Source organism: Chenopodium album, chromosome 23 (assembly GCF_948465745.1).
Source record: "Chenopodium album chromosome 23, dcCheAlbu1.1, whole genome shotgun sequence".
Classification (NCBI taxonomy): domain Eukaryota; kingdom Viridiplantae; phylum Streptophyta; class Magnoliopsida; order Caryophyllales; family Amaranthaceae; genus Chenopodium; species Chenopodium album.
The window spans coordinates 33,237,134-33,264,124 of record NC_137856.1 but is presented as its reverse complement, the minus strand read 5'-3'; the positions used below and the strand labels follow the sequence as shown (position 1 = coordinate 33,264,124).

The following is a 26,991-nucleotide window of genomic DNA, read 5'->3' as shown; positions in this document are numbered from 1 at the left end:
TGCAAATAATATAAAACAAAGGTAGTAGAAACAATACTTGTAATAAAAAAAAATTATAAAAAAAACCAGAAAACTTTTTTAAAAAATTACTGGAATTATTGTTTTATTTTTTTTTTAGGAAAAAATTACTAGAATTATTGGATATTAATTGTTTGGAAAAACATATATATTGGGTAAATTCAAATAAGAAAAATGAGTTTTATTTTTTTCTTTTTTTTTAAAAAAAAATACATAAAGTGGTGGTCGATTGGTAATGACATTTGTCGTTGATGGTCCAATGTCAAAAATTAGGATTGCTAATTATTATACGGAGTAATAATTATTAGTATTATTATTATTATTAGAAGTATAAGAGGTCTATTTCTATAGAATACTCACGGTTTCCACATCAATGACTCATACGGAGTATTATTTGAATATGCAAAAGTATATGATACTCAAAACAATTTTCATAATATCCAAAAACTATTGTGTCGTGATTGAAAGGAAAAAAAAAAAAAAATGTGAACCCTAGTAGAGTTTTGCGAATTGCAATTACTTGTATTGATAAGCTTATAACAAAGTAGCAATAAGAGCCTCAAAGCCCACTCCATATTCCAAATCTGATGAAAAATCGAATTGCTCCATACAGCGTTTTTGCTTCGTCTATTACAGAGTGTGCACGGCTGTGATGGATGAAGGAATGGCGTTGCAGAGTTTGGATTCAAAAAGAAAATGGTTGAGAAAGACAGCCAAGGCTTGATTTTGTTATAAGGGGAGAAAATATTCTAGTGATTGATTGTGCCTGAACTTTGTATTGTAGACTTGGAAGCTGTTTTGTTGCATGCTCTTGTTTGGCTAATTTATACTTGTATGAACCCTAATACGGAGTAGTGTTTTGTGAATGCTTGTATACTTTTGCTTATTAAACAAGCTATAAAATAGTAAAATCAATTGGTAAATATTATTAAGTAACAAAATAAATTTATCAATAGCAACTTATCATGTTAATATCCAAATTTCGATGATCAAGTGTCTAGTTGACCAACTGGATAAAAAAGAACGGCACATCTCAGGATTTTGGAGACAACCAGATAATTCAATGATATTCTCATCTATTTTTCCTCACCAATGAGTTACCAACAATTGAAGCCAGATAGATTACAATTTTGAACTCCGAAAATTTCAGGCGAAGATCAGTAGTCGTCTCTACAGATGACAAAATGCTTTATCCCACAACATGCATTTCCCATTGAGCATGCCTAACAACAGGCTGCATATCAAGCCCGGTTCCCACCCTTTCTATACAGCTGCTATTTTTTTGTCTTTGCTTTATTTTTGGGTGGGTGAAGGGAGAATTGGGGGAAAAGGATCTAGGTACAACTATACAAGTATCATATACATTGTATTCATATAGTTATCCCAAACAATGGTCATCTGAACCAAGGTCCAACGATCAGAAACAGTCCAGCTTGCACTCCTAGCCACTGGCAAGATGAGAGACTCATTGAATCAGAATACAGCATGAATATCGGTTCTTCTTGGTGCGCGACTTACCAAAAATGGTTTGTAATGATAATCTGTAACACCTGTTACAGATTAATCCTACGCTCTGGCCTCGCCCACAAGCACCAGTCATTACTAACACTATTCTCCACCAGTACAAACTATGTATGAATTCCATCCTCCTCTACTATTGCTCAGAACAAGAAAATATTTCAAAGACTTATTTTGCTATCTTGTAAAGAAAATGTTAACTGAAGTACATTAGACAAAACTAGACAACAATTTTCGGTACACAGAACATCAGTTTGGATCATTATGCATTTGTGGACTGTGACGGCTGCTATTCTCTTTATTTACAAAGAGCCGTGCCTATGCACCATCCAAAAGAAGATTAAAAAGAGAGAGAGAGAGAAGGGAAGGGGATTTTTGGGTGAGGGCAGGGTAAAATATCAACAAATCCTGTGGAGTTATGAACACGAGGCATTGGTCCTCTCAAAAACCCATGAGAAGGATCAAGTATATGACCAATTGATTTGTCATATGTGAAATAAATAATATACATATGAGAACTGACCTGTCTACTTGCCTGATGTACCCCTGAAAAGAAGCAGAGAAGTATTTGCCTCATGCCTTGCAGGAAGCGCCTGTTCCAGAGTTGTCAGGGGCCTCTCAGGCCTCACTGGGCTTTCCTTAGCCGAGAATGGAAATGCAAGGGAAAGAGAGAGAGAAGCACTGGCATCTTCATCTTCTTCCTTTGGAGATGGTATGTCAGGAGGCCTGTCAGGACCTTTTTTATCAACTATCCCAGCAAAAAAAGGCAAGACTCCTCCTTTTCTTGACTGTTTCTTTTCAACTCCTAAAGCAAGTTCCAAGTTCGGAGATCCATCAGGTAGCCGATTCTCATTTCCTAACAAAGACACTTTCCAAGGCGATGAGCAATCTTCTGATGAGTTACTTTGAGCAGCATGTGGGTCCACATGAAAGAAGCATCTCTCAGCTGATTCTGGATTCACCAAAGTTGACTTCCCATCCACAGCTTCATTAGATGTATTTTCAATACGTGAGCTAGTGCTCACATCACGCATTTGAGCTGCAAACCTATCACTAAAAGCACTTGGAACACTACGCAGATCACAACCATATAAACCATCATCCTCTTTTAATCTTTTGCTGATGCATGCTTGTTCACTACCTTCTGAGCCGTCTTTTATTTCCGCCCACGGCCTCTTTTGGCATGGGATCACAGAAGTAGCTTCTATTGTAGGTTTTGAATCTTCATCTGAATGTCTTTTGGGTGAACATTGCAAGACAGGGAGGGCTTCCATGCTACCATCAACAGAAACATTTATATCCACAAACCCTTCTTGCTTTAATCCCCCATTCCAATTCAATTTGACTTCATCATCCTTCCACACGGAATGATTCTTGTCCACTTGCTCCACACTATTCTCAAGTTTCACCTGGCATCCATTTTCCTGTATGTTATTCACAAACTGATCTTCTTGCTTCAAGTGATTCTCAGACTTCTCATACATTTTGTTGCATACTGTATGCAGCACTTCCCGTACCTCTACAGCGGAAGCAGAGCAATCCTCTTGCTTACTCTCCATAAGCACTTTGGAAGAATCAGATAAATTATCTTGTTTCTCTGACACAAGATCTGACAGTGACTTCTTGGGTTCATGAAGATTATTGCCACTATCAACTACCTGTGTTGACTGCTGATGCTTTAAAATTACATTAGGGTCTTGCCGATCCTGATCTTCCTACATACAGTGGGAGATACTAGTCAGGATTACATACATGAAACCAGTACATAACAAATTAAATAAAGGACAAGTATGACTGGAATGCAACAAGTGAAGATACATTATCTAAGTAAATCCTACCAAAAGAGCCGAAAATAAAGAAGATAAGATCAAGGAAACCAAACATTACCAGAGCAGCAGTCCGTGACACAGAGCATGCTTCTGTACCTAAAACTGAAGAACATTTTTCAGTTATTTTATCAAGGTCCCCTTGGCTGGTTGGTGAGCTCAAATTGGTCCTACCTACATTATATCCCTGGTCAGAACAATCTCCATTAGACAAACTGCCAGACTTTTGAAGAGATGACCCATCTAAAACTGGAGCCTCACATCTTGGTACAACAGTATCATTGCCTGATACAGACAAGTCTTCTACTGCAGGCCTCTGCAACCATGTGTCCTCAGAGAGACAAGCAGCTGAAACATCTTTGTCTCTAGGGACCATATTTGGAACAGAAACAGAAATTTCAGGCCTCTCCAGAGAAGCATTTCTGTCATCTGAGCAACGTGCCCTCCGTCCACGGAAAACCCCCCACATAAAATATAAAGTATTCCAACCTGCAGAAGAATGGCAAATTACATTAGCACAACTCTTTACTACCTATCAAAAACAATTCTAAGTTAAAGTTAAAGAGTAACCACCCATAACAAGACAGCTCATGAAAAAATGTTAAGAAGCGAAGAAACCTAACAGATCAGGCCACAAATGAATGGAGCATGTGTTGCATATTTTCTTCATAGAACGCCAAAAATATAATTTTGCATTCTAGCATTTTACAACGGCAGCATCAACCCATCATAAGGAGAGAGAACAAATTACGAAATAACAGCAAAGTAATAAACAACCAAGAAAGTGATTGTGGAAGAGGAACCTCATTCTGTCACTCAAGAAGTAAAGGACAGTCATAGGACATTACTATACAAATGTTTTTCACACATAGCAGAGAAGATGTAAGCAAAAGTCTGGAATCAGCAAGGATAAAAGAAACAGTTAGTCTGTAAATCCAACACCTTACCCTGCTTGGTAACAAGCCTTTTGTTCGGCAAGGCCCTGTGCTAACAACATATTGTGTTGTCGCATAAAGATTAGAGAGGTCAATCTAGGTCAGTTTTAGGAACTGTTGCCTCCAAGCAGTTAAGATTGTACACATCAAAAACAATTATAAGATCACAAAAGATCAAAATATGTAGACTTTGGGAACTTACGCTGTGATCTATGAGAAAGTTGGTTTGATGGAAATATAAGGAGTTCGACCCCATTCACATTTCCTTTAAGAGCTAAGTCATGCTTCATCATATACTCCAACATATTCTTGTAACTCCTCATATAACTGGGACACAAGCAACAAAGGCATCAAAATGAAGACCAGAGCAATTACATGTATAACCACAAAAGTACTTCAACTACGAAAATCGAAGAAAAAATGTGCTAGCACAAACCTCTCAAGATCTTTGGCAAAAAAATACAAGGCAATGTTATCCTCGCGAGGACCTGCTTCCTTGAATTGAATAGGCCACGCATATGGTCGAGATACTTCGTTAAAAACAATTTTCTGCGGAAGCTTACTCACCACTTCAAGCACTTTTCCAGATGCACAACTTGATAAATGTGCTTGAAACCCACCACATACATCTGAAAGTTTTCCATTTCTATGTATCTCAAAACCACCCCTGCAAAAACAAGCAAGCATCTCATCAGCAAAATACAAGATAAAAGAAAACAAACCTATTATCTGCCAAAGATTACGAAAGAAGGCCTGAGAAAAGAGCTCATACTGCCAGACAGCCTCTTGTTCAGGGATGGCGGATGATGTGAGAACTGGGTCTTCTTCAGAAGAAAGGACAACATCAGCAGGGTAAACTTTAAACTCTTTTGCAGTACTCACAGATGTATGTTTGAAAGAGTTTGATGTATTGCTGAAAAGTCCTGCATCTCTTGCATGAACTGCTTCCTCAGCAATTAAATCCATCGGTTGATTTAGAACTGCATCTCCTTCCTGATTTCCTTGACTAATTGCCACGGACAACTCATTCAGTTTCTCAGGTATCTTATTCTTTTTAAAAATGTGCTGCTTTTTTTGCATTGCTGCCTCAATAGCAGCCTTTAACTTATTTTCTTCATGCATCCCATCCTTCACTCTCGACAGGGAAACATCTGAGGAAACACCTCGGCGATTTCCACTAATCAAAGCACCATTAACACCTTGTCTAGAGCGACCTACATTATTTTCTAGTGCTTTTTCAGTCTGATTGTCATGCCCATCTGCCTTGGCCCCGTTGGTACCAACAAGTGATCCATCAGCAGTCCGCAAAGAATTTAAAGCTGGCCCTTCCTTTAAGCTGCCATGGCTGGGCTTTGCTTCAGCGGAGATACTAGTTCCAGATCCCCTGATACTTGTCCCTGATGACCTCTTAGCTTCACCTGATAAAAAACCTAACTATCAAAAACTTATTGTGGAAAACAACATAACTAGGAACATTACTGGATTTCAAAGTACCTGAACTACCCATAGACTCTGGTGACTTGTGAGCCAAATTGCAGGCCTGCTTCGACAAACTAGTCGATTTTCCATCAGATTGAGCATTCTTGTAATCTCGAGTATTGCTTACAGAAATATTTTCAGCACGAGGTAGACGCTTGGAAGAATTAGCAGCTGATTGAACAGGAAAAGAATGGTCTGATTTGATGGAGTTTTTTCTTTCAAATGAGCCACGATCTCTTACTTGCTTCTGGCCTTTCAATTCCTGAACGGGAGCACATTTTGGAGAGAGCATTTTGACTTTCGGTTCAGTCAAACTAGAGCGTCCTAATCCTTTAAAAGATGTAGATTTGCCAATCAATTTCCCTAACCCATCCTTTGCATCAACACCACCTTGCCTTTGCTTTTGAACAACTTCTTCTGACACCTTTACAGTTGCCTTCAAATTAGAGGAGCCAAAGGAATTTGACTTTGCGAAATTACCTGGAACAAAAAGCAGGTAATCAATACTATATAACCTAAAAAACAGTGGTTATAACAATGATGATAATAACAATTAAAATTTAGGAAAAAGAAAATTAAAATAAAATAGCCAAATCCACAAGCTGTGAATGAGAAGTTACCTTTCAGGATGTAAGAATTTTTGGTAGGAGAACGTGCACTTTCCGAAGAATCCCCAGCAGATTCCGTGCCTGTTGAATATTGATTTGAAAGCTTTCCTTTTGTCTTATCCATATTCTTCAATGAACTATCCCTAGAAAGCACAGGCACTCGACTAGGACTTAACGCAGTTGGCGAACCTGCACTTGACTCAATAACCTGCTTTTTTGCTGTTGGACCAGCTTCAATGCTGTCTGCAGACCTCTTTGCCGATAGTTGTCTACTAAGACTAACAGTTTTCAATCTACTACGTTCACATAAGGAGTCCCTATTATCCAGCTTAGTAGAAGGGTCTGAATTTATAGAACTTGTCCTTCCAAGAGATTTGCTTCTTTCAGTAATACCTAACTTTACAGGCTCCTGTCTCCGTGCTTCCAGTTCTTCATTATATTTGCATTCTTCACAAAACCAGTCACCTTCTGGAACTTTCTCAAGCATTACACGCATGCAATACCTAGTTCGAGAAATTGATACAAGTTATAATGTAGTCAATACAGCAATTATCAACAGATCAAAATAGGAATAAGAAAAGCTTTAAACATACGTGTGTTCTGCACCATCACTGCACCTACTACATACAGCTAGCAAATCTTCACGGCCAGCATCACCACAAATATCACACACCTTCACCTGTCATATTCCCATTAAAATAACTCTGACTTAGTCTGGCAAGAAATCAAGAACAGAAACTTACTAACAAGATGTGAAAACAAGTATTTCCATGTTATAAAGAAAGCAAGACAAACTCATATAGCCAATTACATACAATGAAAACAAATGATTAACAATACAGATTATAATAAAGCAACCTAGGAACATATGCAATGGACAATATGAACAAATAAAATGCTAGCTTCCTAGCAGTGTGCTTGAAATTATGCATTCAATCAATGCAATAGACAAATGAACAAGACACCACCAAGAACATGTTCAGGCATGCCTTTATGCTTCAAAGAGAAATAAAGAAGGCATGTACAAGCATATGCATATCTATAATCTGTTAACCAACAAATATAACAGGCCTCCAGGTCAAACAGGACATGGCAATGGGAACATTGTAGGTCACAACAAGCAGCATTCAGAACCATTGAGGGGACTAGCATAAAAGCTTCCATGCCCCATGGGCAATTAGTTATAAAAGAAACAAGCAGGTGTCATACGGTTTAATGCTCTCAACAAGGATGACTGAACTATATTTATCCAAATGTCATATCTAAGGGCTTTAATGCCCTACTAGGATGATTAGCATAAAATTCTGGACAAATTACAGTTGGAACAAAACACCAATGTTGAAAAATTTTAAAGTAGATGTTCCCCTGTCAAGTAGTTTTACCAAAAATGACAGCTGATTAGAGCTTCCCTCCCGATATTAAAGGGATCTTCTCCTTCACCAAACTAAGCTTCCAAAAAGGAAAGAAGATACCTATGATGCAAATTTGCAAGGAGTAGCATTGGTGGAACTCATCTGTGCCAAACCCCATTCTATACTAGGGTGACTCAGAGAGGCAGATTCAGAAGAGAAGTGAATCAACTCAAAAACTCCTCGATTAAGTTCTAGTAAGTCATATCATACCAAACAGATTAAATTCAAAACACTCTACTTTAAATATTCCATTTCTGATTCATAATGTTCTTAATACATTCCAGGTTTGTCTGATTCATAATGTTCTTAACATATCTACTTTATTCCAACAGATCGATAATAATATCTAAACAAGAAAAGCATAGAGTTTCATACAATAATGGCCTGAATTTTCTTGCCAGCTGAGCATATGAAATGACAGCTAATAAATAAAATGGCGAAGAGAATAGTGTAGTAGATCATGAAAAAGTCGGTATATTCTAGCAGGATAAAAATCTCAAAACTCAAAATTTACTTACATCTTCTTCCTCAACATCAGATTCATCAACATCATCTCCATGAGATATTTGTAAAGAAGATTCAAACTTTTCATCAGATTCCATTACTTCATTTGACTGCATGACCTTCTCATTCTGGCCATGAAAACTGTCACTAGGTGATGCGGATAACTTCTGAATAGTAGCTTCTGAAGATTGACTATTCTTTCTAGAATCAAAATGCCCGTCTTCCATATCATAATCCAAACCTGGACTCCCAGGGTTTTTTCTCAAATCAACTGCCTCAACTCCTTGATCCAGATTGTTAACTAAGCCATTCTCACATGACCCACTTCTATCATCTTTATCAGTACCTGAGCAAAGCACCTCATTCGCAATATTAGTTTTTTTATTAATAAAAGTGGCATCGTTGCCCTGTCCTAAACCTTTCTGGCCCCTCCTCCACTCAGAAGCCACCAAAGTGGAACTAGGATCCTCACTGTCATCAGCTGCCTGGCAAAGGTCAGCAGTTTGATCATTCTTCTTCAGCACCATAATAACTAGTTATGATGCTCAAAAGGTCAACAAAATGCTACAACGTACGTGTCTTCGCAATTTTCTTTTGATAAACCCCCTTGCTCAGTACACACCCCTCGTGTCCTCGAATACAAAATATTTCCTGAAAGGAGATGAGAAATCAATTGAAAATTAAATTAAAGTATATCAATAATCATGCATGTTCAAATAATTTTTTTTTTAAAAAAAATAAATAAATAAACATATGCAAGCATATCAACAAATCAACAATACAGAAGAAAGGAAAGAGGAAGAAGTCGTGTGTAAGGAAACTGAAGAGTTATGATCTCGAAGAATTAAGTCGGAGGTCAGAACTCAGAAGCCTCTCCATTTCACAGTTCCATTTGATTCCTAAAGATACACTATTCCCTTGTATCTCCACTTATTTAGTTAAATCTAGAAACTCTGATGCTATATTTCATGAGTACAGCCAACCAAATATATTAGTGAATAATAATAAATATATAAATTTTTAAAAAAAGGACCAATCATGCTAGTGATCATGCTAAGAGCACCATCATGATCCACCCCTTCCCCAAACAAATATTATGTAATGACCAACACAAAATTTACAAAGTGAAACCCTGTCATAACCAAATGCAACCATGTAACAAGACAGTGTTAATTGACACTTAAAGAAAAAGATTTCAACAGCCTCGCTGTTGAAATGCCCTGGAGAAATGCTTCATGTTTCCAAAGAAGCATGGCAACTTAACAATAAAATAAAAAAATTAAATGGCACTCGCATTTTAGAGTTCCCTCTATGTAGCAGACAGAAATGCAGAGCAATCTCAATCAAACCAATCCAACAAATCACCATATTGAGCACAATAATATCACCAGCTAGTAGGTGATGAAAACAACAATGAGTAAACTGTCCGACTGTAATTCCAGAAGTGAAGGATAAAACACTCTGAAATACGAACAAAATCGAAACGGTCAGATTATAACACCAGCAATCCTTTCATCTTTTCCTGTCCCCCTAAGCATCTTCTCTCACTGAGATTTCAGTGTGACAAGCTGACTGAAGCGCGAATTCAATTGATAACTCGCAAGCACTGAAATCCGCAAATGATGCATGTCCATAAAACCCACAACAGATATACATCAAATTCCACAATCCCAAATATGAAATGCAAATACAAAAATCAACAATTTCAAAAAAAAAAAAAAAAATTATATCATATTCTTCAACATTATGACAACATCATGTTGCACACCCAAAAATTAATCATCCATTAACTAATCCATCACCAATCCAGAAGGCCACAAGCAACAAACCCTAATCAACAATTACATCAACACTCACAAATTTGAAACCCTAACCATCAAAAATCAATCGATTTTACCCAAATTACTCACAAATTAACTCAATAATCACAAAAATCAATCAATCAGCCCAAAATCACATCACCCTTTAAGTAAAAAATCATCAAAAATCCAACAAAAAAACAACAAAAAATCAAGATAAAATTACAACTGAAAAATCAACCAAAAAGATCAAATTAAACCCAAAAAAAACTAACCTTAAAAAAATCCAAAGATCGCCCATGAAAAAAGGAGACAATTAAAGCGGCAATGTCACCGGCCGCCGAGCAGAGGAGAGAGAAATTAGGGCGTGTTTGGTGTTGCAACTGAAAATTCGTCACCGACTATATTTTAAATTTATAAATTTTATTTATCAAATTTTATTAAAATTATTACAAAATTATTACTTTAAATTAAATTAAATTAAATTTTAAATTTATTCAGAGAAATTATAAAACTCTAAACTTTCTCTCTCTAAAACTTTCTCTCTCTTTCTTCCAAGTTATGGAGTTGGGGATTGAATTTCTCGCTTCAACAAAAAAAAAATGGGGAGGGACTGCTAAGCGAAATGAAGCAAAATTCAGGGACTAAAAGTGAAATTATGGGAAGTTAGAATGGTTTGGATTTGCAAATTGTGGAGATTTATATAGGGACCACTTTTTTCACGAGTGTGGTTTACACGTGTGGCGGGTAAGGGCTAGGGTTCAGATGGATTCAGTAGTCAATTGCCCAGTCAAGGGTCTTTCAAAATTTATACTTCGTACTTAACACCTTAAAAAAAACGTTATGAATATTTAAAATTAAATAAAATTTTATCAAAAAATAAAATAAAATACTTGTAAATAAATAAATAAAAACGGGTAAATTGAATGTAATTTTTTTTTTTTGACGGAAAATTGAATGTAATATTGTATACTAGATGTAAGCTCGTGCGATGCACAGTTTTTAAATATTTCATTTTTGTATATATATATATATATATTTTTTTTGTAATTTCTTAATATTTTTTGTTTTTATTTTCTATTCTATTATTTTAACATTAATTTAAGATAAAATATTTTGTTAAGTTTTAAATTATTCTTATTCAAATTTTACGTATATAGAACTTGAATTTATAAATTGAAATAAATATTATCTCATTCATCGAATAGTTAGATAAAATCATTAAATCAAAATATATTTTTTAATTTCTAATTATTTGTTAAAATAATATAAATCCTAATGTAAAAGATAATATAATAGATAATTTTTGTTTTTTTTTTCATTATTTAAATCTTAAATTACTATTTTTTGTTTTCAATTCTCAAATTTCATTTGTTAATTTTTTCTTAAATGGCGACTGAAAATATAAATTCTAAATTAATATATAAATCTAATTTTTCATTGGTCGAAATATTACTTTTGCTTATGTGGCGTGCGATGCACGAATTTTTATATACATTTTGTATATAAATATTTTTTTGGTGATATCTTAATTGTTTTCTTGCATTATAAGTTTTAAAAATTTTGTATGAAAATATCATATCATCAGATATTTACATAAAACCATTAACATCAAATGATAATTTATATTTATTAAATATCAAAATATAATTTTTAGTTTTTTAAATAATATAAATCATAATATCTAAAGATAATTTTTAGTTTTGTAACAAATATAAATGATAAAATTTAGTGTTCTTAAATAATTAAAATCCTAATAAATTAGTATTCGTCATTTTTCCTACGTGGCAAAAATTTAAAATTTCATTCGTCACTTTTGTTTAGGTGGCGAGTGATTTTTTTAATTCTAAAATAAAATAGAAATCTAATTTTTAATTGGTCGAAAATATACCTTTTCTTATGTGGCGCTCCCAACGCTCTCCAAAAATGCCTACTTTATTTATATATATATATATATATATATATATATATATATATATATATATATATATATATATATATATATATATATATATATATATATATATATATATATATATATATATATTAGATTTGTATGAGTTTGATTCCTCTCAGTCAATATATATATAAAATATCAAATTTATATAATTTTACACATGTATGACTATAAATATAATTTGCAATTTCAATTTCTTTGATTCATAATACGAGTACTTTGTAGTAGTGCTAGGTTGAGTTTTGCGTTATTTGTATAGTACGTATATGAATTGTGATCGTAATTTTTATTGGTATTTTAAATGTTATGATAAAAGGTTTTTGATAATTTTCAAATATCAACTTATTTTTGGATGAATTAGTCAAAGTGTTACATCAACAAATGTAAAAATCAAAGGGAATATAATGTACATGACATTTAAAAATAATTGAACATAATATATTCAATTGATGAGCGTTTTTTCCGTGAATTTCCAAACTAGTGTTGCCCAATATAGAAATAATATTTATTGTTTCTTACTAATCCTTAAGGGAGGCATGTATGCATACGTTAAAAAAAATATTACAACCGCTACAAAGGGTCACGCCTTAGTGCAAACCAAGGTTCATGTTTTAGTTTTTCAGTCAACATAATGTGGATATATCGGATTGGAGTTGAGTGCTAGAATTTCTAGTCAGATCCAAGTTGAATTATCAAAGTCTGAACTCTAAAGCAAATAAAAAATCTAATAGCTTGTAGAATCAGAGTTAAACTATGCATACACTATTATTCTTTTATTGTATTTATGTACAAGGAGCCATGGGAACAATGGTGTAGACAAATTTAATTTTATAACGCCTATAAGTTAAATGAATTCCATAAATGAAATGGCATGTTCAACTTGTTATATTTTACAAGGGTTTTTGTGATGGTTGTTATAACTAAACAATTGACAATTTTTGTACTTCTTTCGCCATAAATAACCTTTAATACTATTTAGAATAAATGGAACCACCAATTTGGACTAAATACTATAGATAAGCAAAGCATTTGATGCCACTATTTTAGTCCATATAAACTCCATTCAATTTACTCTACGTCATTTTTATTTATCCTCACACCTTTCAAGTCATCTTCCTTTTTTTTTCATATGACTTAATGAGTTGTCGATAATCCATTAAGGTGATTATCTCACCTTTGTCAATGTTTAAATATGGGAGCTTCATCCAATTGATCTCAACTTAGTATGAAGTGTATATTATACAAAATAAAGTCTTAGATGTTGAATATATGGATGTGATATTGATTTACTTTGTATGTTAACTCGAGGGATCAACCAAATTTGTCTCGAAGACATTAATCACATATTCATTTGCTTTGTATGTATGTTATCCCGGGGATCAACAAAATTTGCCTCGGAGATATTAATCACATATTCAAGCCAGCTAATTGTGTTGGAATCTATTTGTTATTTTGTACCTATGTTACTTGGATTTATGCACCCATGTCCGACACGGGTATGTGTTCAAGTGTTTGACTCGGTTATTTTGTGAAAAAATTCTATGATTTTGAACTAAAATGAAGTGTCCTAGTGTCAAACCCATGTCTGAGTGTTAAGAATCCGACATGAGTATTCAAAGATAAAATGAAGAGTCCGAGTAACATAGTTTTGTACTTTAGAGTAATGTAAGCAATTTTATTATAATTGAGTGATGGTAAAACCACAAAGTAATATTTTACTTGATAGTACAAAAGATGCAATCGATGAAAAATAATATTAACAAACAAATGAGCACAGACTAATCTCTACTTCTAATTACTTGAGTACACTCTAACCCCCAACTTTTATTGAGGTTTGAAATTTTAGTCTTCAACAAAGTAATTATTATTTGTTTGGGTAAGAAAATATTGTAAAATTAAACAATATTTTACCAAATAGATCCAATTTCGCCCCTTTTTATCTTCTAGTTCAAGATTTCTCTTTTCTCAAAAGACTCACAGTCCAAGTCAGAAGAATCGTTGGCTAAATTACACTTTAAACGCTCTTTATAAAAATGGTTGTTAAAAGTAATGCTTAGTATCTATTTTTGTCAACATATGGCATATCGTATCTTAGATTGCTTGGTTGTGCGCTTATCAGCAATTAAAGGCACACCTACTCAACCATTTAGGCTAATCTAGGGACACAAACCCATAAATCAATCATCCTTCAAAAACTCTTTCAGAATCAAAACCGGAAGTAAAGGGTTCGTCGTTACTGGTCTGCGAATCAGAATCAAAACCGGAAGTTCAGGGTTCGTTGTTATTGGTCTGCGAATGAAATGAGTTAAGGCCGATAGGCAGTAGCACCTCATCTTGATGCTTTGATAGATGTTGAACTCCTAAACAGTTGAATTGGAACCAATGTTAGCACCACATCTCGATGCTTTGATATATATGCTCAGTACCATGCAACTGTGTCAATTTCTGCTCAGCACTGAACAGGAAAGAAGATTTGTAGCAGAGAAACAGGAAACAAAACATCGCCTGCAATTCAATCTGTGCCTCCATGCCACCACCAAATGCCTAGGGAGCAACCATGGGAAGAATACAAATGCACTCCTGGTGTACATAAAGTTCCGAGATTTGGACTTCCAATTTAAAAGAGCAATTGCAAGCCTAATTCATGCAATCACTGAAGGAAGGGTCTGAAAATATTATAATTACGGACTATAGATGTACCGAAAGCAGAATCATCATCTGCAGCAATCTTTTGCTGCTTCACATCTTGAAGGAATTTTAATAAAGAATGAGTAACACTCCTATTCTGGCATTTTAAAACATAATCAGCAGCCCAAACAATTGCCTATGGAGTACACCTAGTAAAGAATTCAACATTGTCAGGTAAACATAAAATGAATTCACTCTCTCAGAATAGAGGGGTGAGGCAAAGAACAATTGCTAAAACATCTATACCCACAACTCAATGCGGCAAGTTACAAGCCAACCCGTTATGTTCTTGCCAGACATCTGACTTCAATACTTATACGAGTCAATCACCAACCAGGCAGTTAAATGGAACAAAGCAACTCTTACACATGACAAATTTCAGAACGGATCCAATGGCAAAGCCTGGTGAGCCTCTCTATGTACATTTGACGCAGCAAAGTCCCCCACTTGCCAATCCTAATCAGCCTTTTCCAAGCATGAAAATATCAATTGCGTATACCTTTAGGCAATCCGGAAAAAAGTTCTCAAAAGACCCATCCCCCACCTCAATTGTTCAGCCAGATTCAATTTCAGACATTTTCTGGATCGCCCAGTAGGGTATGAACCAACTTGGTCCCAGAGGTATCAGGCAAGAAAGGAAATCCTTGAGTTATGCTATTTTGAAGACTAAAGCAATATTTACTTGAAAAATAACTGAAGCAACTATCAGGAGGGGCTTCCTGTCTCATCGTCACTTGACGTTAAAGGGTCTGAAACATCAGCAAGGGCATCAAGCATGTTTATGACTTCAGCGGTATCATCCAAATAATATTTTGCCTTGCTCGGCTTTTGTCCGACTGTACAAGCGTATACTGACGTATTTGCTGACAGTATACCACTGTTCATCGCACTCCCAATGATCTCAAACATGTCTTCATCAGATCTATCATCACCAACACAGCAAACAAAATCAGCATGCTTTCCATTCTCAGCCATTTTGGTGAATATCTTCTCGGCGACTAGACCTTTACTTACACCCTGTAAGAAATATGAAAAAATAAAGTCAAACATTGAAAACGAAGCCAACTACCATTAGTGAATTACATGAATTTCATATTGCAACATCTTAACATTCTATCACATATTCCTCAGAAGTACCAAGTGTTGGATGTTCCAACATGAAAATAGCATTTGTGAAGTACAAAGTACCCTGATTAAGATAATCATAGCAACAACGTAGCAAAACCATAAAGAAGATACAACCAAGGGCCATTTAGCATTTGATGCGGGAAAAGCAATCTCTCTCCCTTAAGTAGTTTACTGTTTGTTAATAAATAGCTCCAGCTTTTCCCCCCCCACAAAGTCTTTCTAAGCGGATTTCCCAAAATCCCACACTGTGTTGCCCAAGCTCCTCATTACAAATCCCTCAGCCACAAAGGCACTAACTCTACCCTAGCCTAGTTCCCACTTTCCCAGTCATCTACCTCTTCTTCACCTCACCAAGACTGGTCTGCATGTCCAGCAGATCTGTTCCATCTCTAAATTCCATCTCTAAATATCTCTCCCTCTCCCCCATCCTCTTTCTCATAAAGACTTGATTCACACTCACAGCACAGCACAGCATCATTCCAAGAAAACAGAGCATGTCATCAAGGCATGCAGCATAAACAAATTAAGATGATGATAGTGGTGTTGATGGAGTTTGATTTAGAATCATATTAGCATCATATGAAGTACATTTATATATAATATTGGAAATTTTACACAAAATCCCTCAGACTACTTTATTACAACATATACGCCTAAATTTTCATGCACAAGGAATAGATGTGTTTTTTACTTTCAATTGACAAAAATGAGGCAGAAGGGCTTGACTATCTAGTTTGTTGGCATAATTAACCTTAACTTTAAAATTTGTTTTGTTGTATTATGTCAAATATTGTTGATGTGTTACGTCTGATCTAGTATCATTCACTGTACAAAATCCAAAATTTTGAAATTGATATAAACGAGGTATATTGTACAATAAAAGAATGCAAAAAAATCCTATGAATTTATACATATAAATAGTATTAAGATTTTGTTTGTACTACAAAATACTTGTAGAATAATTTATTCAATAACTCAAAACTATTTGAATGTTCAATCAATGGAACAAAATAATAAGAGAATGTATTCCAATAATTCAATTACCAACAAGACAGCATAGGAAATTAAATCAATTAGTGAATTCATCCAATATTACTGAATGATTACGAATCAAACTTAGATTGTCAGTGTAAGTGTGTAGAAAAACAGAGCTACAAACCTTAGAAATTACTAAACTTACCAGCAAATTAAAGCTATTCCTAAAAGTTCCAATACTCAAGAGATAACTAACAGTGATTTTGTGTGATCCTCTCAAAAATCGATTCTTATGAGGATGTTAAGAAAGTCCTATAGATGATATTGGATTTGACTCCCTTATTTATCCTTGAATCCTTGATTACTAGTTCCAATAACAAAACCTCTAGAGGAAGGTTGACCTATACTGAGGACCATGCATAGAATAAAGTAGCCACTCATATGGCTATAGAAAGGAATGCATAGTTTACAGTTGACAAAACAAATAATGATGAGAATTATATTATTGACGGAACCCACTGTACTGTAAATTGTGAGCATTCATTAGAGAAAATATCTACAGTAGAAAAAAGAGACTTTTGGCAAATTTCATTAAGTGTTAAATAGATATGAATTTCATCATTGTACCCTGAATATGCTAGTTATTTGTGTTAAGCATAAGCAAGTATAGCCAAGAATAGAAAACTTAGTGTTGGAGAAATCAATCGTGTACAAAGATCTAACATAAGGATTCAAATGCAACAGCATTATTGTTGATTTGCACAAAATCCAAGTAAACTCATTGCCTAATGCCTAAAGATGATTTTGTTTAAATGCCTCTGAATAAAATGAGAGATTTTGTTTAGGGAGATGATAGTCACAAAACAGCAAGGGTTTAAGTCACTGATATTAATATGGATACAACGATAGCATAATAGAATAATACTCCCTCTGTCCCTTAATACAATGTTTCTTTCTCTTTATTATGTGAGGAATAAATGCTCAAAAGAGGCATTGTATTAAGGGACGGAGGGAGTATATGCCTATAATAGCATTTTGGTGGGTTTTTACAACTTCTTATAAATTAAACTATTGCTTCATTTTCCATGCCGCCTAGAAATCCAAGTGAGAAAACTGATTCCACTTCAAAATCATATAAAAGTACGCAATAAGAGGATCTAGATCATTCCTTTCTTTTTCCCTTGAAAGCTTGTTTTCCAATATCTAAATCCAAAGTATAAGCAAAACATGGGCAAAAAAGGCATTAGAGCAACTTCTTTGCTGCTGACTTCCAATGTTTTCAGCACTCACAACTTCCTACAACTAGATCCCCACAATACACCTTAAAGACTTTAAATGCTTTTGTTATGTCATAATCTATTCCCAACTTATGTCTGACTGGCACAATATCTGTCTACATCTTTCCATTATTAACTAACAAGTTTATGGAGTTGAACACTTCATATAGTAAATCATCAAAAGCAGATGGCATGATTAACTTGAACAGATATATGAAACTGACAATAAGTTAAAGCAAAGAAGTTACCTGAGGCTTGACTTCAACAATATGCTGGCCACTTTTTACAGAAACAGGCTCATTTGCTAAAACACTTTCTAGATGATCTAACATCTCCTTCGCTTGACAAGACCCAAAACCTGGGTCAGCATCTCTATAATGCCAGACCAAGGCACTCTCCTTAGTTTCGATAAATGAACCATCTGTTGCTTCTGTATAAAGCTTCATGACAGGTTCAGCTATCTGCACCCATCCAAAATCACAATTCTGACCGCACATTTCCCATTCATCTTCAGCATTCCATCTAACCAATTATCAAATAAATGCATTAGTAAAAGAAGCACAAGAAAACACACAATCATTGCTACATACAGGTGCAATATCAGTACCTCATAAAGTATCCATGTTCAGCTGCAATGCCAACCTTTTTGCAAGGTGAAAACCATTTTCCTAAGCTATCTCTTCCTCTTCCGCTGACAATAAAAACAGTGTTTCTGGGGTCTGCAGACAACAAGTTTATGATACTTATTACCTCTTGACTGGGCTTCTTGTCAATGGATGTCTGCGGCATCATAGTGCCATCATAATCCAATAGAATGGCCCTGCTTTTAGACCTAGAGAATGCTGAGACTATAGCATCAATGGTCAACTTTCTGAAATTAGGATCAAGTGCCACTACCCTAAAACCAAAACCCAACCCAATCCCCCAGCAGCGTCGCCTGAAATGGTCCCTGCAGGTCCTCTCAAGATCTTGGAAAAAGCTTCTTGACCAGAATGCCACATCATGCGTGCAAACATATCTGTAATGCTTCTCGTGGCGTAGCTGCTTCTCAGCATCATTCATAGAGATAGCCTCATTCATAGCCTCGGCTGTTGCATCCACATTCCATGGGTTTGTCCGGATAGCACCACTCAGAGAAGGAGAACAGCCTATGAATTCTGACACGACCAACATACTCTTTTTGGGGTTACTAGATGATGAGCCAGATTCAGAGACCCCTTGCCTGCAGACAATGTACTCATACGGAGTGAGGTTCATTCCATCCCTGACTGCAGTGACAACTACACACTCAGCAACAGTATAATATGCAGCTCTTTCACTCAGGGAAACTGGTCTATCAATAAAAACAATGGGTTCGTAACCAGGACGTCCAAAGGTTTCATTTATTCTCTTACAGCTAGCTTCAATTTCAGTCTGAATCTCTTCAAGATCCTTCCCTTTTCCCCTGGAGGGATTTGCAATCTGAACCATAACTGCTTTTCCCTGCCACTTCGGGTGTAGCTTCAACATTTGCTCCATAGCTAAAAGCTTCAAGTTGACCCCTTTAAAAATATCCATATCATCAACACCAAGCAGCACAGTCTTTCCTTCAAATTGCTGTTTGAGCTCCTTCAATCTCCACTCTTTATCGGCAAGCCTCAAAACCGACTCAATCTGCCCCATATGGATCCCAACAGGCATAATTTTTATTCCAACAGTCCTACCATAATATTCTAATCCAATATATCCCCTCTTTGACTTATACTCCAGGCCTAACATCCGACTACAACAAGACAGAAAATGACGAGCATAATCAAAGGTATGGAATCCAATAAGGTCAGCATTAAGCAATGCCTTAAGGATCTCCTCCCTCACAGGCAAAGTCCTGTAAATCTCCGAAGAAGGAAACGGGCTGTGAAGAAAAAATCCCATCCTCAATTTGATGAATCGTCTTCTCAAAAAAGTTGGCAAGACCATCAGATGGTAATCATGAATCCAGACATAGTCATCCTCAGGGTCAATAACCTCAATCACCCTCTGAGAGAAAATTTTATTGGCAGCCACATAGGCTTCCCACAATGACCGATCAAAACGCCCACCATGACTAGCCGAAAAGGGCAGCATATAATGGAAAAGAGGCCATAAATGATGCTTGCAAAACCCATTGTAAAACTTGGTATGAATATCCTGGGGCAAGAAAGCCGGTACACATTTAAACTTCTCCAACAAAATCTGTGAAACATCATCTTGTTCCTCCAAGTCCACTTCCACCTTCAAAGACCCTACATACAAAACCTCCATTTCCTCAGGCAACCCATGCTTCAAATGCAACAGTAACGAATCCTCGTCCCAACTAAAACTCCACCCCTTATTATCCGGCCTCCTCTTCGCCCTCACCGGTAGCTGATTCGCTACTATGATCACCCTATCTTGTACAATCGAAGACGGTACATCAGACGATACACTATTCGCCTGATCATCGTCTAACTCCGATATCACTCCCGCCACCGTCATCACCCTCGGAAGCCGCTTTTTCTCCCGTCCCAACCCCATCGCAGGAAAATTCCCCGAAGCTAGATCTAAAAGATTGGTATACGATCTTGACATCATTTTGTCCCCCCTTTTTTACGAATTCCAGTTCTTTCAATCTCTCTTCCTTCAAATCAATCCACTAACAACTACAACTATCTTTCCCCCAAATTCCAATATCGCTTCCTATATACACAACTACACAAAATCCAAATCAACATCCAATTCAAAAAACAATCAAATTCATTCATCAAATCTCATTTCTTCCAAACATGATCCAAAAATTGAAATTAAAACAAGCTCAAATCAACAAAAATACATCAAATGCAACAAAAATGAAGACCAAAAACAAAGAAATTAAATACTGACCTTGGCGATAATAACCAGAAGATCTAAAACGATTGAAAAAGAAGAGTCAAAAATCCTAAAATTTGCAGGAAGAACAGATCTAGGGTTTGTTTGTTGTTGTTGTTAATAAAATTGGATTAAATTTAAAATTGTTGTTGAATTATTATATCCAGAAAAAGGAAATGAGGAGAAATAGTTGCTTTTAGAATATAGTGACGGAAAATGAAGAAAACAGGTGATTTTGAGGAGATTAAAAAAAAACAAAAATAAATGAAAAATGAAAGAGGATAAGGTTGGCCAGCTTGACTGGTCCGGAAGTCCAGCTGGCAAAGTTGAATTGTCATTATGTCACGCGCTTTAAATTGTGTTTCTTGGCTTGTTGGGCCCATTTTTTAGTCGGGCTCGCGTCTTCGCCACGTCATCACTTTTTTTAATTATTAATTCTTTTTTAATTTAAGGTAGGTTTTTTATTTTATTTTTTTTTTTAATTTTTTTTTTTTTTGGGTTCCAGAAGCACGCGTAGCGTAATGGTCAAAGAGGACAAAGACGGCAATTTATGACGTACTCTAGATATGCAAAACATGTAGTGATGTAGACGATGTAGTCCTTCATGTCCTTGTTTTAAAATTATTTTAGGTAATGAGGAAGTTGAATGGATGAATTATCTGTTGAAACTTTAAATTTATCTCAAATTTGCACCACGAGTTTGACACTTTAGCGAAATTTATTTGTGTTTTTAGAAATGACATATTCAACTAAAATATAACATAAATATACAAGTATGTATTATATTGGGTTATTCATACGGAGTGATAATCATAATAAGGATTGGGAAAAAAAAAATTAAAAAAAAATCAATTTAGGTCCTGCCTGAGTTACTTGATTTCATATGTTATGGCTTTCTGTTAGAGTCATGCTTTCACTTGCTATAGCCACAAATTTACAAATTCTTGGTGTTGTGTCGGCAGTTAGGTGGGGCGCTCAAGCTAGCTTGTTAATAGTCTAGTTATCTTGTGTGAATAACAAGGCATTACTCTAATGTCTCTAATCCATCAAGTTATACATCTCATTTTACAATAATAAGAAGAGAGAATATAAGAAGTAAATGACTAATTTGATGATCAAATAAGAAACAATCAATACTATATACTAAAAGACACACTAGCAATGACACGTGTCATTTCCTGGTGTGTCCCTTATCTTTTTATTTTTTTTATTTTTTTTTTTGAAAAAAAAGTTATGTAAGGAAAAAATCTTTGTACATATAACTAATAATTACATATGAAATATACAACAGTAGAAGATTTGATTTAGCTTTCCAAAAAAAATATTGACAACTAATAAGTTAAGCAAATAAATTAAAAATAATATTCTTAACATACAAGTAATTTGTGACATGTGAATGTGGACAATTTATTTAAGGAATGAAAGACATATTATAAATTATATACGTTTATTACAAAAAAAGTTATATATTAGTTTCTTAATTTTTTAACCATGTAATAGAAGCTACGGGCTTAAATAATAAAATGTGAATATTAAATCAACAAATAATATCTTTTATCATATTTTGATTTTGTCATGTTTTTAAAATCAATTATTGAAAAGTACTGTGCATGGCACGGGAACTAACCTAGTAGGTTTCAATATATGTTACTCGAACTCTTCATTTTACCTTAAATACTCAAATCAATTGGGTATAAAGTATAATATAACACTTGGACACCTTCCTCTTAGTTCAAATTTATGGAACTTTCTCGTAAAAAACGAAATTTTACAAAAATAGTTAGGTTGGACATGGGTACCCGACTCCAAGTAATTAACATTAGTATCAATAAAGACTCAAATTCATCCTAGTTCAAGGTAGAGCTTTTATGCATGCAATTGTATACGAGACATAGGTTTTCCACCATATATAGGGGTGTCCATAATTCGGATAAAAACCGAAATCCAATCCAATCCAAACCGAATTATCAATTCAGATCGGATCGGATTGACACTAATTCGGATTTTTTTAATAATTCGGATTTTCGGATTGGATCGGATTGACACTAATTGGATCCAATCCAAACCGAAAACCAAATTGTAAAATTAAGCTTGTATAAATATGGATTTCTTTGTTTTCAGAAATTTAGCTCAAATACTTACTACGAGTAATACATAAAGTAAATTAGGAAGACTGTGTATTAATTAATTAATTATTTGACATTGAACTATATATTTATTTTAATCATGATTTTGAAGACTTTTATTTATATTAAAACTTTATTTTTATGATTGTACTAGATTAGGTCCCGTGCCATGCACGATTATTTTAATTACTCCATATTTTCTTTTTATAAATTAATTTATGCATTTATGACATACAAAATAAAAAAGTTAATATCTTTGTAGAATAAATTATATTCCACCATAATTACACTTCTGTAAAAATATTATTTATTTCCTTTTTAATCAGTACTTAATTGTATAATAACATAAGAAAGGTAAATATATTATTGTTTGTTTATTTGGTTGGAAAAAAAACTTTTCTTTTAAATAACTACTTTAAATAAAATTTTCTAAATAAAAAAAAAACAAAATACTAAGGACACACCAGGAGATGACACGTGTCATTGCTGGTGTGTCTTTTAGTATATAGTTATTGATTGATTATTGATGATTAGGCGCTAAAATATAATGTATTATAATTCGGATTTTCGGATCGGATCCAAATAACCAAATTTTAATTCGGATTGGATCAAGAGAGAAATTTGGATCGGATCGGATTGGAAAATTGAAAACAGAATTATATTTCAGATTGGATCGGATTTGGGCTAAATCCAAACCGAAAATCGAACGGACACCCCTAACCATATACAAGACATGGTTGTTTATTATGGAGTAGCAGTATAACTCATACTAGTTGATAAAACAAAATTGACAAAATTGGAGATAAGTTTCTACCATAAATATCTATTAAGTAAAAAAGAAAAAGAGTTGATTCGACGAATCTAAAGAATTGACTCTATAAAATAATTATTTTGGTTGTTCAGCAAAAAGGGGTTTTTCTAAAAGACTTGTTAAACTCAACCTACTAATTTGAAAAGATATTATGAGAATTGAAGTTTTTATTGTCGAATGTGAGCCCTACATACAAAATTTGTCAACAAATAGAGGTAGATAATACCCACATAAATAATTGTGCAATTAATATACTTTAATAATGAAAAATATAAATTATTTAATGTGCATGCATATAATACATAAATAAGTGTTAAGGTGTCAACCTGCCCGACCCGAGATATCCGAAGATTTCGACTCGCATAGACAAATAATTTAGCATTATTCAACTTTGAATTAGACCCGATCTGAACACTTGAATTGAAACCTAATAAACAATTGATTTTGGTATTAAAGTGACAAATTTACTTAGGGTCTGTTCTCTTACGTTGAAATTCAGTTCAGTTTAGTTCAGTTCAGTTCAGTTCAGCTGAGTTCAGTTCAGTTCAGTTCAGCTCCTAATTTCCTTCTCTTATAAAATATTCAGTTCAGTTCATTTTAGTCAATGAGAACAGGCACTTATTGAGTGTTGAGTTTGCTTTAAAAAATACTCGTATCTTAGTAAATATATATAGGAAGAATATGTACACGGTTTATTCAACTAGCTTTTTGCTAGGGCGTATCATGCATGATGTATATATATAAGAAAGGGTAAGCTATCAGGAATGAGTGATAATATTAATAGCTATTAAAATTAATTTGCAATATAAATATGCATTATAATGGTTGAATCTTTCAATAATTGAGTTGAGAGGACAATAACTTATAGATGAATCTATCAAGGAAGAATTCATCGAGTTAGTTTTATATTGATTGTGAAAGATCGATAGTTCATTTAATTCATACTAAGTTCAATATTATTATTTTATTTTGTGTGTAAAGAGAGCCGCAAGGGCGATAATGTAGGAGGATTCAGATTTAGATTTAACATAACACCTTCAAGACTTTAATCAACTAAGCTAGTTGGTATCCACAAAGGATAATTATAGTTATCCGTTTCACACACTTTGGCACAGTGCATGCATAGTAGGAGCAGTGGAGCACCTATTACCTCTGTTTCACACACTTTGGTATCCACCTTTGCATGTTTGATGTCATATCATTATGTAATATGTTAAACCAAATACCTCTAAGGGGGCGTTTGGTTCAAACAATGGTATGTGTTTGGAATGAGGAATGAAATATGGGTGGTATGGGGTTGGAACTTGATACTTGATTTCATGTGTTTGGTTTTTATCTAGGAATGATAGTTTTTCTTTTAATTTTAAACCTAAAGGTATAGATATGAGCCATACCCACCTCCCCCCTTGGGTTTCTAAAACCCATACCTTGGGGGTTTGAGGTATGGGTTTGAAAAATGAAATTTCAAGAAACAAACACAAGGTATGGGTTTTGGTCATTCTAAATCCATACCTTATACCTAACTAGGTTAGGTCCCGTGCCATGCACGGTATATTTTAATATTTATTATTAACTTTGCATTATATTTAATTAAAATAAAATGAGCATTTTAATCCTTTGTTCTTATAGAAATTACAATCATTTTGTTGTATACTCGTATTGACACTTTGTTTAACCCTTTGTTCTTATAGAAATATGTAGTAGAATGAGTTTCCTCAAAAAGAAATTAAGAATACTCGTACTACATATTAGAAGAAGAAGATGATACAAATACCAAGTTTTTTTTTTTTTTTTTTTTTTTGCCTAATTCAGTAGTTCTTGTCAAGTAAATGAATGAAGATTATATCTTTTTTTAAAAATGTTTTCAAAAGATTGCGTTTTTTTTTTTAAAGTATTTATACGATGTCAAAACACATGCCTTGTGTTTTGATTTGATACCCATAAATAAGATTGATAAAATTGACTCAACCAAAAAATACCTGACACATACTCAAATTGTAATTGAAATTGTTGCGAATCGAAATCAAGTACGGCCAAAATTGATTCATTCACTATACTCGAATATATTGAATAACTCCTCACTCGAATATGAAGTTATGAACCAACCCAACATATTCGACCGACCAGTCGACCCCACATGATCTGATCGCACTAGCCGAAGCCCAGATGAGTTGCAACCCAACGAACCCATACGACCATACCATTCATTGTTCATAGAATCAGCCCATACCAAACGGATTTACGAGCAGTAATTAACTGATTATTGCATCCTAAATCCTAATGTTATTTTTTCTTTCCTTTGATAAAAGAATACATTTTTTTTAGTGAGCATCTAAAAAATTGGGGGAAGAAGCGCAAAATGGAAGACATCAAAGCTCATCAAACTTGAAGAAGAAGTGAGCAAAAAATTGAACAACTGCAATTGTTATGAAATCAAAATCAACCCAAAATTACCAGATCCAGGACATTTTACACCCCCACTACATCAAATCTGCAATTCCCAATTGAAGAAAAAGGGGGGTTTTTGATCAAAATCAGAATCTCAGAGGAGAGAGAAAATGGGGTGGGGATGGTCAATAATGGAAGGAGTAGTAATGGTGGGTTCTTTGGTGTTGCTGGGTTGGGCAGGTTTATGGTTCTTGAATCGTAGATTATACAAAGAGTATGAAGAGAAAAGGGTTCTTGTTCAGATCATTTTTAGTATTGTTTTCGCTTTTTCGTGTAATCTTCTTCAGCTTGTTTTGTTCGAGATCATTCCTGTTCTTTCTAAAGAGTAAGATTCTTTTACCGTGTCCTGGGTGTCGACTAATTTAGTTGGTTAAAGTCTCGGGCAGGTGGGGTGGGGTCTGGGGTCGAATCCCGTCTACATTATTGTCCATTGAAATGAGGAGTAGTTCTTACTGTTGTGTGTTTTTTGTGTTTTGTTGCAGGGCTCGATGGATGAACTGGAAGCTGGATTTGTTTTGCTTGATTTTGTTGCTGGTTTTTATGTTGCCGTATTATCATTGCTACTTGATGCTTTGTAATAATGGTATTTAAGCTTTCTTGTTTATTTTGCATTTCTTTCC

General features: G+C 34.5%; 2 protein-coding genes across 5 annotated transcripts; both read right to left on the bottom strand.

The window, feature by feature from the left end:
• Positions 1 to 996: 996 nt before the first annotated feature.
• Positions 997 to 10,701, bottom strand: LOC145609682 (uncharacterized). 3 transcript variants are annotated; one of them, XM_081665133.1, is made up of 11 exons: positions 10,375 to 10,701; positions 8,315 to 8,951; positions 6,978 to 7,063; positions 6,397 to 6,887; positions 5,792 to 6,256; positions 5,070 to 5,715; positions 4,734 to 4,964; positions 4,500 to 4,624; positions 3,424 to 3,851; positions 2,060 to 3,251; positions 997 to 1,466 (listed from the first exon to the last, which is right to left on the bottom strand). In XM_081665133.1, exons 2-10 carry the CDS (start codon positions 8,825 to 8,827, stop codon positions 2,064 to 2,066), a joined length of 4,173 nt encoding a protein of 1,390 aa, XP_081521259.1. In that variant the 5' UTR covers positions 8,828 to 8,951; positions 10,375 to 10,701; the 3' UTR covers positions 997 to 1,466; positions 2,060 to 2,063. The 3 variants fall into 3 exon arrangements, with proteins under 3 accessions (XP_081521259.1, XP_081521260.1, XP_081521258.1); XM_081665134.1 differs by lacking the exon at positions 997 to 1,466 and having other exon boundaries at positions 1,477 to 3,251; positions 3,424 to 3,536; positions 3,624 to 3,851; XM_081665132.1 differs by lacking the exon at positions 997 to 1,466 and having other exon boundaries at positions 1,477 to 3,251; positions 10,375 to 10,700.
• A 4,072-nt stretch (positions 10,702 to 14,773) lies between these two features.
• Positions 14,774 to 21,217, bottom strand: LOC145609353 (putative alpha,alpha-trehalose-phosphate synthase [UDP-forming] 7). 2 transcript variants are annotated; one of them, XM_081664853.1, is made up of 4 exons: positions 21,002 to 21,217; positions 18,732 to 20,830; positions 18,373 to 18,646; positions 14,774 to 15,761 (listed from the first exon to the last, which is right to left on the bottom strand). In XM_081664853.1, exons 2-4 carry the CDS (start codon positions 20,711 to 20,713, stop codon positions 15,450 to 15,452), a joined length of 2,568 nt encoding a protein of 855 aa, XP_081520979.1. In that variant the 5' UTR covers positions 20,714 to 20,830; positions 21,002 to 21,217; the 3' UTR covers positions 14,774 to 15,449. The 2 variants fall into 2 exon arrangements, with proteins under 2 accessions (XP_081520979.1, XP_081520980.1); XM_081664854.1 differs by having other exon boundaries at positions 18,732 to 20,818.
• Positions 21,218 to 26,991: the final 5,774 nt, after the last annotated feature.